General features: G+C 42.0%; 1 protein-coding gene across 1 annotated transcript in view; it reads left to right on the top strand.

Annotated features, from left to right (window-relative positions):
- abca4b (ATP-binding cassette, sub-family A (ABC1), member 4b) overlaps nucleotides 1-13338 on the top strand; it is a 150764-nt gene that overhangs the window by 134936 nt on the left and 2490 nt on the right. The window contains exons 42-49 of the mRNA XM_043698840.1: nucleotides 2510-2627; nucleotides 2714-2776; nucleotides 2898-3004; nucleotides 3198-3339; nucleotides 9754-9888; nucleotides 11373-11476; nucleotides 11571-11663; nucleotides 12459-12708. Of these exons, the coding sequence (XP_043554775.1) occupies nucleotides 2510-2627; nucleotides 2714-2776; nucleotides 2898-3004; nucleotides 3198-3339; nucleotides 9754-9888; nucleotides 11373-11476; nucleotides 11571-11663; nucleotides 12459-12708 (1012 nt within the window). The remainder of the gene's footprint in view (nucleotides 1-2509; nucleotides 2628-2713; nucleotides 2777-2897; nucleotides 3005-3197; nucleotides 3340-9753; nucleotides 9889-11372; nucleotides 11477-11570; nucleotides 11664-12458; nucleotides 12709-13338) is intronic.

Genomic DNA, 13338 nt, shown 5'->3' with positions numbered 1-13338 from the left:
AGAGGTTTACAAAATTATGAGGGGCATGGATAGGGTAAATAGACAAAGTCTTTTCCCTGGGGTCGGGGAGACCAGAACTAGAGGGCGTAGGTTTAGGGTGAGAGGGGAAAGATACAAAAGAGACCTAAGGGGCAATGTTTTCATGCAGAGAGTGGTACATGTATGGAATGAGCTGCCAGAGGAAGTGGTGGAAGTTGGTACAATTGCAACATTTAAGAGGCATTTGGATGGGAATTTGAATAGGAAGGGTTTGGAGGGATATGGGCTGGGAGCTGGTAGGTGAGGCTAGATTGGGTTGGGATATCTGGTCGGCATGGACTGGTTGGACCGAAGGGTCTGTTTCCATGCTGTACATCTCTATGACTCTATGACTCTATAAAACTGTTTTCTCTCCTTTGCAGCCTCCCTCTTCATCCCCACTTGAAGCAACCCTCTCCTCCGACTCCCCTCTTGCAGCCTCCTTTCTTATACCTCTCCTTCAGCACTCGACTTCACTCCATCTTCCTGGGAGCTTCCTTCTCCCCTCAGCAGATGGCTGTGTGCTCACAGGTGCACATCAATGCTCACTATGAGCCTCTCAGTAAAAAAACCGAGTGAACTAGCCAGTGACTCGACAACTGCTCCTCATAGAATCACAGAAAGAGTTATGGGCCAGAGGGAAACTCTTCAGCCCAATGTGACTGAACCTTCTCTATCATCAAGTTCAGCTCTATTATCTAGTGCAAGTCTCCTGCCTTTTCTCCAAATACCTGCACACCATGACTATACAAAAGCCAGCCAGTGCCCTCAGTTGAACCTACCTCCATCACATTGCCGGACAGTACATGCCATATCCTGAACACTGGCTGTATGAGAAAGGTTTTCTCACATCATCTTGCTTTGTTTGCACCTCACTTTAAATCTATGCCCTATCATTTTTCTTTCTTTGATGAGGAGGCACAGCTCATCTGTGCAACCCAACCCGCTTACGACTTTGAAAACCTCAACCAGATCTCTTCTTAGCCTTCTTCTGTCCAGGCCCAACAGTCCAAATTCTTCAATCTGTCTTCATAAATGAGGTTTCTCAAACCTGGAATCATTCCAGTAGATCACTTCTGCTCTTGTACCAATGTGTTCATATCTTTCCTATGATGTGCTCCCACAACTGTACATATTGTTCCAGCTGAAGGTACTGTCACTTCTATTTATGGGGGTGGCTTTTCTTTGATTGGTCACCCAAACATTTAATTTGTCGGAGTGTCCTAGGGCTTTCAGGAATGTACTTTAAGTGCTTCTTTGAGGTTATGGAAACTGAATGATATTAGTTCTGGGGGTTTTAAAGCAGTGCAGGGGAAGTCTTGAGACACAATGGGTAAAGTCTTGGCCCTAGGCCAGAATCTTGGTCCAAATCAAGTTCTATTCCAGAAATGTATGGCAAAGGAAGGTGCAGTCTTAATCAACAAGACAGATAGATTATTGACTTACAAGTCCTTCCAACATATGCCAATGGAGGCAGTAAAAGTGGGAGAGATTCCTGATCAGCCCTTCATTGTCGCTATCTGTGACTTCAGGCTACAGCACACTTATAAAAATGTGCCACAGCACCCTGGACTCCCTGAGTGAACTGTAATGCACCAGCACCAAAGCATTGGAGAAAATTGTAATCCTTGAGCATTACAAATGCACATGTGACAACCGCCCAAGGTCCTTCATCAGCAGAATCAGAAAGAAAATGAGCATTGAGCTGAGGAAGGAAAGATTGGGAGAGGCAATTTTTAAGGACACTCTTACAGGAGTTTGGGGAAGTGAGCAGCAGTTGTGATTAGGTTAGAAATCCCAGAGCTGAGGGAGTTGAAGACACATTCACCACTGATGGGGTGATAAAACTTAAGGATGCATGAAAGACTTGAGCTGAACAAAGTGGACAGTTGTTGGTTGGAGGAGGTTATAGAAATAAGGAGAGAATAGGCCACGGGGGGGGGAAGGATTTAATCACAATGACTAAAAATATTTACATTGGAGGTACAGAAGCAGGAGACAACAGGTTAGCAAAGGTAGGAGTTATGATGAGTGCAAAATGGTGCAGGATTAGATCTGAAAGCTAATGGAGTACCATTGGCCGAAACCTGTTGGATAAATAGGTTTCAATTCTGGAACAATGCAAAGTTTGTTGTCACCTGTTGTTTTTACAATCAGTCCCTTAGTACATGATTTAATTTTAACTGTAATTGTTTTCAATAGCTCTGTTACTTCCCTAACTTGACAGCTAACATTCTGCTGAAAAGTTGATATAGTCAACATTTATGTCTTCAGTTTAACGAATAATTGTTGATACTGTCTTACAATTTGTTTAATAACCAATGCATCCAGCATTGATGGAATCTTCAAACAACACGATTCATCTTACAATTACACACTGGTGACTCATCTTTCAGCTGTCTGCCACACGTGACATTAATCTGGGTCCAATCAACAACTTAATCAGCCATTGCAGCAGCACCAATGCTGAATCTCTTCCTACTTGTTACAGGCCAACAATCCTCAGCAATTTACCTGCCATTGAAGAGGATGACGATGTAGCTAAGGAACGTGAAAGAATTCAGGGTACGGGCAAACATGACATTCTGAAATTAAAGGAACTGACTAAAGTGAGTGGAACCCAGAAGGTCTATTATTGTGGATTTCTGTAAGGTAGGTTAACAGATTGAACTAATGTGGAATTTTGTTCCTCCAGTACTACTCAGGGAGAAACAGGCCAGCTGTGGATAGAATCAGTGTTGGTGTGCGACCAGGAGAGGTATGTTCATTCTTCAAAGATACACATTAGCAACCAAAGATTTTCATTGGCTTTCTCAGTTGACTTGGTTCATTAAATAGGATGACAAAATGTAAACGTGTATTTTTCTTCTGTACTTTAGTGCTTTGGGCTGTTGGGTGTCAATGGTGCTGGAAAGACGACTACCTTCAAAATGCTTACAGGTGATATAGACCCGACCTCAGGTGAAGCTTCAGTAGCAGGTTACAGGTATACTGCAGCATTAGCTAAACCAAACACTCACTGGCACCATTATAAAGTAAATTTTGATATTTCTTGACAAGTTTCAGCCAAGAAAAATCACTCTTCTTTTGAATCTTTGCTAAAAGTGCAACAATGCCCCACCGCTGATGATGCAGCTTTGTCTTAAAACTCAGTTGCTTTGTTTTCTGAATCTTCCCAGCATTCTCACCCATATTGACGATGTCCACCAGAACATGGGATACTGCCCTCAGTTTGACGCTATCGATGACTTGCTCACAGGTCGTGAACACCTTTTATTGTACGCAAGGCTACGCGGTGTTCCAGAGGACGAGATTGAGCAGGTAAATCAACCCATGAGTATGTTTTGCGATTTAGGTCGGACCTGGGATTGAAAGCAGCACGTCAAGAGAAGAGGGGGTTTCCGATAATGTTTCATCGAATTCAAAAATCCTCAAATACTGAGTACCGAGGATAACGATCTCAGATAAATGTTCCACGTTGTGCCAAAGAGATTCCCAGGCAGAAACAATATAGAGTACAGAAATAGTCAAGAACTTTGTCACATGACACAAGTATAATTAGTTGACTGCCTCTGTAGTATTCATTCATTTATACAGAGAGAGGGAAACTTCTTTAAAGAATGTCTTTACCATAGTAAAGCACACAAAGATGTTTTTGCTGGAACAATATCTAACAAAACCTGACACTGGGGCCAGAATGGGAGTTGTTCAGACAGATAACCAAAACTTAGTCAAAGAGGCACATTTTGAGGAGAGTTACGGGAGAGAGGTAAAGAAGCAGAGACATTTAGACAGAGGGTATTCCAGAGTTCAGGGACTAGGCAGCTGAAGATGAGACCACCAGTGGGAGAGTGATTAAATTGAGGGCAGTATTTGAGGAGTGCAGATACTTCTTTCAGTTGTGGGGCTGCAGGAGGTCACAGGGACGGGGGACATACAACACGATGAAGAGATTTGAAGTGCTGGATCAAGTTTTGAATGAAGTAATACAAAATAAATGAAAGCAGTACTTTATGCTGCTTAAGTGATTTTGACAAAATCCAGTAGTTTCACATTAAAGTCATTGTGAAGAACTTCAAAATTCTTTCAACTCTACCGATGCTACCGAGTATGGTGTGATCTGAACAAATACAGCTCAAAATAAATGCAAAACAAATCTTAGATTTCAGTCCTGGCATTGATTCTAAACTGTTAAAATGCAAGGAATTTTATCCAGAAATTAATTATATTCACACTAGGGACCTATTTTTACCATTTCACACTTAAATGTATATCCATTTTACATCTCTGGTTCTCTTTCACTCCTATCAGTAACCTCTTTACCTTTAGCATTGAGCCTCCACGCCACCTGTTCCCCTTGCTCCTTCTCCACCTCTGTCAAAACTATAAAAAATATCATTTTCCAATCCCTTTCAGTTCTGAAAAGCAGTCCTACCAGGTTCAAAATATTAATTGTTTCTCTCTCCAAAGATCCTGCTTTACCTGTTGAGTTTCTCCAACAGTTTTTGTGTTTTTTACAGAATTCCAGCATCTGCAGAATTTTATTTTTTCTAAATGTACAATGTTCAAAGTTCTTCTTTAGAACCTTAAATTGAAAATTACTTTAGGTTTGAAGGCTGCAGAAATTATTTCATATATTGTAGTTACAGAATATTCAACGTATCATTTGCAACATCACTTCATGCCTGCACGGTCTCCTTCTCCCTTTCACTCCCTCAATCAGGAGTCATAGAGTCATACAGTGTGGAAACAGACCCTTTGGCCCAACCTGTCCATGCCAACCAGGTTTTTAAACTGTACTAGTCCCATTTGCCTACAATTGGCCCACATCCTACTAAACCTTTCCTATCCATATACCTGCCATTTATCTTTTAAATGTTGTTATTGTACTTCCTCTGACAGATAATTCCATATAAGCACCGCCCTCTGTGTGGTAAAAGTTGTCCGTCAGGTCCCTTTTAAATTTTTCCCCTCTCAACTTAAACCTCTACCCTCTAGTTTGAACTCCCCAACCCTGAGGAAGAGACCTTGGCTATTCACCTCATCTATACCCTTCATGATTTTTTATAAACCTCTATAAGGTCACCCCTCAGCTTCCTTGAAAGTGCCGTGATAGGTAGACAGTGTGGTGAAGAAGACATTTGGTACCCTTGCCTTCACCAATCAGAGTATTGAGTATACATCATACTACAGATGTACAAAACATTGGTAAGGCCACACTTGGAGTCTCAATGCCTCATTAATTGTAAGGAACCAAGTCTATGCAAGTTCCCTTAATTCCTAAACCACCTTGTTTCTGGTATAACCTTTAAACAAAGGATGTATCAAAGTAACTGCAGCAAGCAAAACATTTTGTAAAATGTATTGCTAAGTGTGCATTTTTGAGAAGCACATAAAAGAGGGTTTTACAGCTGTAGTTCTTGACATACTTCCATAGCTTTTTCCATTTATTCAGCATTGGAGAGTTAGTGGAGATCAGTCTCTCAGGCCTTGTAACACCACTGCCAAAACAAATAAGGAGTTGACGTATCAACATCACTATTCAAGTGGTAAAAGGTCCCAAGCTGTTTTAGTGAAATTACTTTCACCACAATAGAAACTCACTTGTCTTGAGCAGATTAAAACTAAATGTTTGAAAAGTAGAAAACTGCAGATGATCGAAATCTGAAATGAAAATAAAAACAAAAACAAAGAACTGAGGATGCTGGAAGTCTGAAACACACACAGTAAGTGTTGGAATAACTCAGCAGGTCTGCTGGCCTCTGTAGAGAGAGAAGCAGGATTAATGTTTTGAATCCAATGACCTTTTGTTAGAAAGAGCCTGTCAAAGGGCTACTGGACTCAGAACATTAACTCTGCTTCTCCCTTTACAGATGCTGCCAGACCAACGCTGGAAATACTCAGCTGGTTAAGCAGTATCTGTACAGAGAGAAAGAGAACTGGTTAACATTTGAATCTGTGACCTTGCGTCGGAACTGGGAAAAGTTAGCAATGTAATTGAGGAAGAGGTGAGTCGGACAAGAAAAAAAGGAAAATTCATGAATGGGTAGAAATGGGGCATATTCAATGGCAGAAGATGTAACCATCCAGAGCAAAACAGAAAGGAACAGGGAAAGATGGGTTGTGAGCAGGTGTGCTCCTGACTGATAGCAAAACTCAGAAAAACAGGGGGGGTCAGGACTGGCAGTTAAACCTCCATGGTTTTTCAACTTATCGAAAAGACAGAGAGGTGGGCAGAGGGGGTGGGGTTGCCTTGTTAGTTAAGAACAAAATTAAATCTATGGTATTGAATGACATAGCGTCGGATGATGTGGAGTCTGTGTGGGTGGAATTGAGGAACCACAAAGGCAAAAAAAAACATAATTGGAGTTGTGTAAAGACCTCCTAATAGTGGTCAGGACCAGGGACGCAACATGTACCGGGAAATAGAGAAGGAATGTCAGAAAGGCAAGGTTACATTGATCATGGGAGACTTCAATATGCAGGTGGACAGGGTAAATAATGTTGTTAGTGGATCTAAAGAAAGGGAATTCATGGAATGCTCACAGGATGGCTTTTTGGAACAGCTTGTCATGGAGCCCACAAGAGAGCAGGCTATTCTGGACCTAATGCTTTGCAATGAACCAGACTCTATAAAAGATCTTAAAGTAAGGGAACCCTTAGGAAGTAGCGACCATAATATGATAGAGTTCAGTCTGGAGTTTGAAAGGGAGAAGGCAAAATCGGATGCAATGGTGTTACAGTTGAATAAAGGTAATTATGAGGGCATGAGAGAGGAACTGACTAAAATAGACTGGAAGCAGAGGCTAACCGGGAAGACAGTAGAGCAAAAATGGCAGGAGTTTATAGGTATAATTGAGGACACTGTACAGAGGTTCATTCCCAAGAAAAGAAAGATTAACAGGGGAGGGACTAGACAACCTTGGCTGACAAAGGAAGTCAGGAAATGTATTAAAGAAAAAGAGAGATCCTATAAAATGGCTAAGAACAGTGGGAAATCAGAAGATTGGGAAGGATACAAAAGCAAACAGAGGATAACAAAGAGTGTAATAAGAAAGGAGAGGATCAAATATGAAGGAAGGCTAGCCAGTAATATTAGAAATAATAGTAAAAGTTTCTTTCAGTACATAAGAAACAAACGACAGGCAAAAGTAGACATTGGGCCACTTCAAACTGATGCAGGAAGCCTAGTGATGGGAGATAAGGAAATAGCAGGAGAACTTAACAAGTACTTTGCGTCAGTATTCACAGTGGAAGACATGAGTAATATCCCAAAAATTAAAGGGTGTCACGGGGCTGAGTTGAGTATGGTTGCCATTACGAAAGAGATAGTGCTAGAAAAATTAAAAAGTCTTAAAATTGATAAATCTCCTGGCCCCGATGGGATACACCCTAGAGTTCTGAGAGAGGTGGCTGAGGAAATAGCAGAGGCATTGGTTGAGATCTTTCAAGAGTCACTGGAGTCAGGAAAGGTCCCGGATGATTGGAAGATGGCCGTTGTAACCCCCTTGTTCAAGAAAGGATCAAGGCAAAAGATGGAAAATTATAGGCCAACCAGCTTAACCTCGGTTGTTGGTAAAATTCTAGAATCCATCATTAAGGATGAGGTTTCTAAATTCTTGGAAGAGCAGAGTCTGATTAGAACAAGTCAACATGAATTTAGTAAAGGGAGGTCATGCCTGACAAACCTGTTGGAATTTTTTGAAGAGGTAACAAGTAGGTTAGACCAGGGAAACCCAGTGGATGTGGTATATCTAGACTTTCAAAAGGCCTTTGATAAGGTGCCACACGAGAGGCTGTTGAGCAAGGTGAGGGCCCATGGTGTTCGAGGTGAGCTGCTGGGATGGACTGAGGATTGGCTGTCTAACAGAAGGCAGAGAATTGGGATAAAAGGTCCCTTTTCAGAATGGCAGCCGGTGACGAACGGTGTCCCGCAGGGTTCGGTGCTGGGGCCACAGCTGTTCGCATAATATATTAATGATTTGGATGAGGGAACCGGGGGAATTCTAGCGAAGTTTGCCGATGATACAAAGTTAGGTGGACAGGCAGGTAGTACTGAGGAAGTGGGGAGGCTACAGAAGGATCTAGACAGGTGGGGAGAGTGGTCCAGGAAATGGCTGATGGAATGTAACGTGAGCAAGTGCGAGGTCTTGCACTTTGGCAAAAAGAATAAAAACATAGACTACTTTCTAAATGGTGAGAAAATTAATAAAGCCAAAGCACAAAGGGATCTGGGAGTGCTAGTCCAGGATTCTCTAAAGGTAAACATGCAGGTTGAGCCCGTGATTAAGAAAGCGAATGCAATGTTGTCTCTTATCTCAAGAGGGTTGGAATATAAAAGCAGAGATGTACCACTAAGACTTTATAAAGCTCTGGTTAGGCCCCATTTGGAGTACTATGTCCAGTTTTGGTCCAGCTGCCTATATAATTACAGTAATAGCACAAAATAGTGCTGGGACATCACCGCCTTCTGTGGTTAGGATTCCTGCACACACTAATGGTGGGTACTACAGGGTTACTCCTGGTTACTTTGTTAATCCAACTGTTCCAATTTTGCATTGTCAGTAAGATCCCTCACGACTTCTAATAAAATGATCTACCTGGGTCTCAGCTTCTTAATTCTGAAACTTACTAAGAGTGCACTGATAGCCTGTGTCCATATGCTTGTTTTTTATTTTTTTCCTTGCTCTGGGGAAGGCAATTGACAATTGCCCCATTTAACCCATTGACAAGTATGTAGGACCTGACATTTCCGACACGCTTGAGGGATGGTTCGTTAGTTAACATATGAGGAACGGCTGAGGATACTGGGATTGTATTCGTTGGAGTTTAGAAGATTAAGGGGAGACTTAATAGAGACGTACAAAATAATACATGGCTTGGAAAAGGTGGATGCTAGGAAATTGTTTCCGTTAAACGAGGAGACTAGGACCCGTGGACACAGCCTTAGAATTAGAGGGGGTCATTTCAGAACAGAAATGCGGAGACATTTCTTTAGCCAGAGAGTGGTGGGCCTGTGGAATTCATTGCCACGGAGTGCAGTGGAAGCCGGGACGCTAAATGTCTTCAAGGCGAGATTGATAGATTCTTGTTGTCTAGAGGAATTAAGGGCTACGGGGAGAATGCTGGTAAGTGGAGCTGAAATGCGCATCAGCCATGATTGAATGGCGGAGTGGACTCGATGGGCTGAATGGCCTTACTTCCACTCCTATGTCTTATGGTCTTATGGTCTAACTGAACCACTTAAGCAAATAGTATGGGCACCAATATGCTGCTCTGAAATTGTTGAACTCTGTTGAGTCTAAAAAGCAATAAAATTGAAGAGTGAGGTGCCGTTCCTCTGCTTGCATCACTGATTACGACAGTAAACTGAGGACAGAGATGGCAGTGTATGTAGAGAATTAAAGTGAAATCAGAAAGTCCAGGTCATGAGAGCAGTCTGAAAGGAGGCATTCTGTAAAGTGGTCACCCAATCTGCATTTGCTCATCCCTATGTAGGGGAGACCAATGCATGTACTTGACTAGATTGAAAGGAAGTAGAGATAGTTCACCTGGAAGAAGAGTTTGGGGCCTTGGACATTGAGGGAAGATCAAGCTGCCCAGATCACAAACAGAATGTGTTCTTTCCACTGCAAAATATTCAAGTCTGAGAGTCAATGGATGTTCCCCAGAAGTGAGCAGCTGACAGAACCACTGGTATTTTGGTGCTAAATTTCTGTCAATTCCCACTTGCAGGTTGCCAACTGGGGAATTGAAAAGCTGGATCTTGCAGAGTATGCTAATCAGATGGCTGGCACATACAGCGGAGGGAACAAGCGCAAACTCTCCACTGCCATCGCCCTCATCGGCTGCCCTCCAGTTGTCTTGCTGGTAAGTGGCCTTGTCCTTTTGACTCCCAACCCAGCAGCTTTTCTGAACTGCGTCATGAATGACACTGGGCCTGAATGCTCAGGAGGAATTCCAAATTATTGCACGATGTCAGTATGCCTATGTCAAAGAAATAGAATCGCACCACGCCAGTTCAGTATCTGACATGAGGGGATTTAGGAGAAACTGACTTCCACCAGCAAGAACCAGAGGACACTGATGTCAGATGATAAGCAAAGGAACCCAAAGGGAAAGGAAGAGAATTTTTATTCAGTGTCGTGCTGTGATCTGGGATATGCTGACTAATAAAGTGATGATACCAGATTCACTTTGAGTTTTCAAAAGAAAACTACATACTTGACCTCTATTCTGGTCAATATCTTGCACATATTTGGAAATTAGAAATCATTTCAACAATATCCTTTAAAATTCTGGGCCACCACATTGATGGCTGAGTCCTTACTCAACATTTGATGAAGCCCAAGTGACCTTGAACTTTACTAAAGATTTGTCAAGGTCCCTCATGGTAGGTTGGTCCAGATGATTAAGTCACATAGGATTCACAATGAATTGGTAAGTTGGATATAAAATTGACTTGGTCATAGAGGGTGGAGGGGTGATTGGAGGTCTGTGATCAGTAGTGTTCCACAAGTATCAGTACTGAAACATCTGATGTTTGTAATTCAAATGATTTGGATGAAAATGTCAGTCATCTGACTAATAAGCTTGCAAGTGAGGAGTTGTGGATAATGAGGAAGGTTGTCAAAGGATGCAGATCAGGATATAAATCTGTTAGAAAGTTGCGCAGAGAAATGGCAGATGGAGTTTAATGTCACATGTGTGAAGTGATGCATTTTGGGAGGTCAAATGCAAGAGGAAAGTATACAGTAAATGGCATGACCCTTAGGAGCATTGATGTACAGAGGGATCTTGGGGTATAAATCCAAAGTTTCCTGAAAGTGGCAACACAAGTGAAGAAGGTGGTAAAGAAAGCATATGGCATGCTTGCCTTCATCAGTCAGAGCGCTGAGTATGAGAGTTGGCAAGTCATGTATAAAATTTTAGTCAGGCCACATTTGGAGTATTGTGTACAGTTCTGGTCACCACAATACAGGAAGGTTGAGGAGGCTTTGGACTGGGTGCAGAACAGGTTTACCAGGATGTTACGTGGATTGGAGCATATTAGCTATAAGGAGAGGTCAGACAAACTTAGATTGTTTGTGCAAGAGCATTGGAGGCTGATGGTAACCTAACAGAAGAATAAAATTATGAGAAGCATGGATTCTTGAAGTCTTTTTCCCAGAGTGGAAATGTCAAATACCAGGGAGCATAGGTTTAAGGTGAAAGAGAATAATTTACAGGAGATGTGGGATGAGGTTTTATACAGAAGGTGATAGGTACCTGTAACACTAATCAGATCATGATTGAATTATGAGCCATTACCTGTGGCATAGTTATATTTCTAAGGCATTTAATGTGTTCTTTAGGATGAACCAACTACAGGGATGGATCCAAAATCTCGCCGGTTCCTCTGGAATTGTCTCCTCAGTGTTATCCGAGAAGGAAGAGCTGTAGTGTTGACCTCACACAGGTGAGTGAACAGTTTTGCAATCTCTTTTTAAATTTAAATGAATTCCTTGCACTGGAGGTCCAGAAGTAACCATTTTCTTCTGCTGACTTTACAGTATGGAAGAATGTGAAGCACTCTGCACGAGATTGGCCATCATGGTGAATGGGCAGTTCAAGTGCCTGGGTACCATACAGCACCTCAAGTACAAGTAGGTCCAAGGTTGTTGCCAGCATTTCCCAGTTGTGCTGCTACCTCTCAGACTTTGTGTTACAAGGATGGGCTTTAACAAGCTGTAAGTTCTTGGGGTAAACTTGCATTGAAACTGAACATAGTACAGTACAGGCTCTTCGGCCCTCAATGTTTTGCCAACCTTTCATCCTACTCTAACTTTAGACTAACCTACATACCCTTCATTTTACTATCTTCCACGTGCCTAGCCAAGAGTCACTTAAAATGACCCTATTGTATCTGACTCTCCTACCACCACTGCCAGTTCATTCCACATACCCACCACTCTCTGTGTAACTGTTTCTAATTTTCCTTCAGTTTATTTTAATGGGTGGAAAATCACATGCAGTTTGTGCTTGTGAAATGGACATTGACAAACTCTCCAACTCCAACCCTAGGGAGGGAAACCCACCTGTGAATTCAAACAGTTAATGTTGTTCAAATCTGTATTTATGGCAACTGTCAGATATCAGTCTGTGCTTGAGATCCAATTCTTGTAGTTATTGTTAGAGGAGAGTGAATAGTGTTAAAGTAATGCCATCACAATCTAATGGATACTTGACCTATTTCAAAAGAATGCCAGACAAATACAATTGAGGAAGGTCATTCCATCCTTCCTAATTCCTCTGCATTAATTTTGAGTTGGGGAGATTAGTTTTTTATGAATTCTTAGAGCAGTACTTTTCCTTTAATGGGTTGCATCTCACTCATTGATTGAATGAATATCATATTGTGGGAAAGTGCTTTCTAAACTGATTCATCTCTCGTTCATCAGGTTTGGTGACGGCTATGTAGTGACTTTGAAGATTAAAGGGACTCAGCCAGGAGCTTCACCTGACCTGAATCCAGCTGAAGAATTCTTCAAAAGCAACTTCCCTGACAGCTTGCAAATAGAGAGACATCACAACATGATCCAGTATCAGCTGTCTTCATCATCATTATCCAAAATCTTCCAGTTACTCATCTCCAACAAAGAGCAGCTGAAGATAGATGAATACTCAGTCTCACAAACAACTTTAGACCAGGTAATGGAAAGAATACATCAAGTGCTGCACATCAAAACTCAATGTCTTTTTGCTCTTTTGAGCTTTCATCATCATGATTTTTCTGATTAAGCCACCCTCCTTTTAAAGAGATCCAGTGGAGAGCTTCCAACTCACTATTAACATCCAAGAATTCCTTGTTATAGGAGGAAATACCAGCAAACTTTCAGTTCAGCTTCCATTAAACACTGCATCCTGTTTTGGAAAAGCAAGGAAAAAGAGCAAAGGGAGTTTGCCATGTTTAAGTTGACAGAGAGCAAACATAACAACTAGCAACCTACGTGCCCACAGTTAAAAGCAACTCCTGTATCCCAACAACAGGACTGTTGCATTAGTATTGATTTATGATATTTATATTGGGGAGACGGGCCGCCTACTTGCGGAGCGTTTCAAATATATTGGGGAGACGGGCCGCCTACTTGCGGAGCGTTTCAAAACATCTACTACAAACCAACCGACTCCCACAGCTACCTGGACTACACCTCCTCCCATCCTGCCCCCTGTAAAAACGCCATCCCATTCTCCCAATTCCTTCGTCTCCGCCGCATCTGCTCCCAGGAGGACCAGTTCAAAATACGTACAACACAGATGGCCCCCTTCTTCAAGGACCGC

This window comes from Chiloscyllium plagiosum, chromosome 11 (genome assembly GCF_004010195.1).
Source record: "Chiloscyllium plagiosum isolate BGI_BamShark_2017 chromosome 11, ASM401019v2, whole genome shotgun sequence".
Lineage (NCBI taxonomy): Eukaryota > Metazoa > Chordata > Chondrichthyes > Orectolobiformes > Hemiscylliidae > Chiloscyllium > Chiloscyllium plagiosum.
This window is presented reverse-complemented; position numbering and strand designations above follow the sequence as displayed.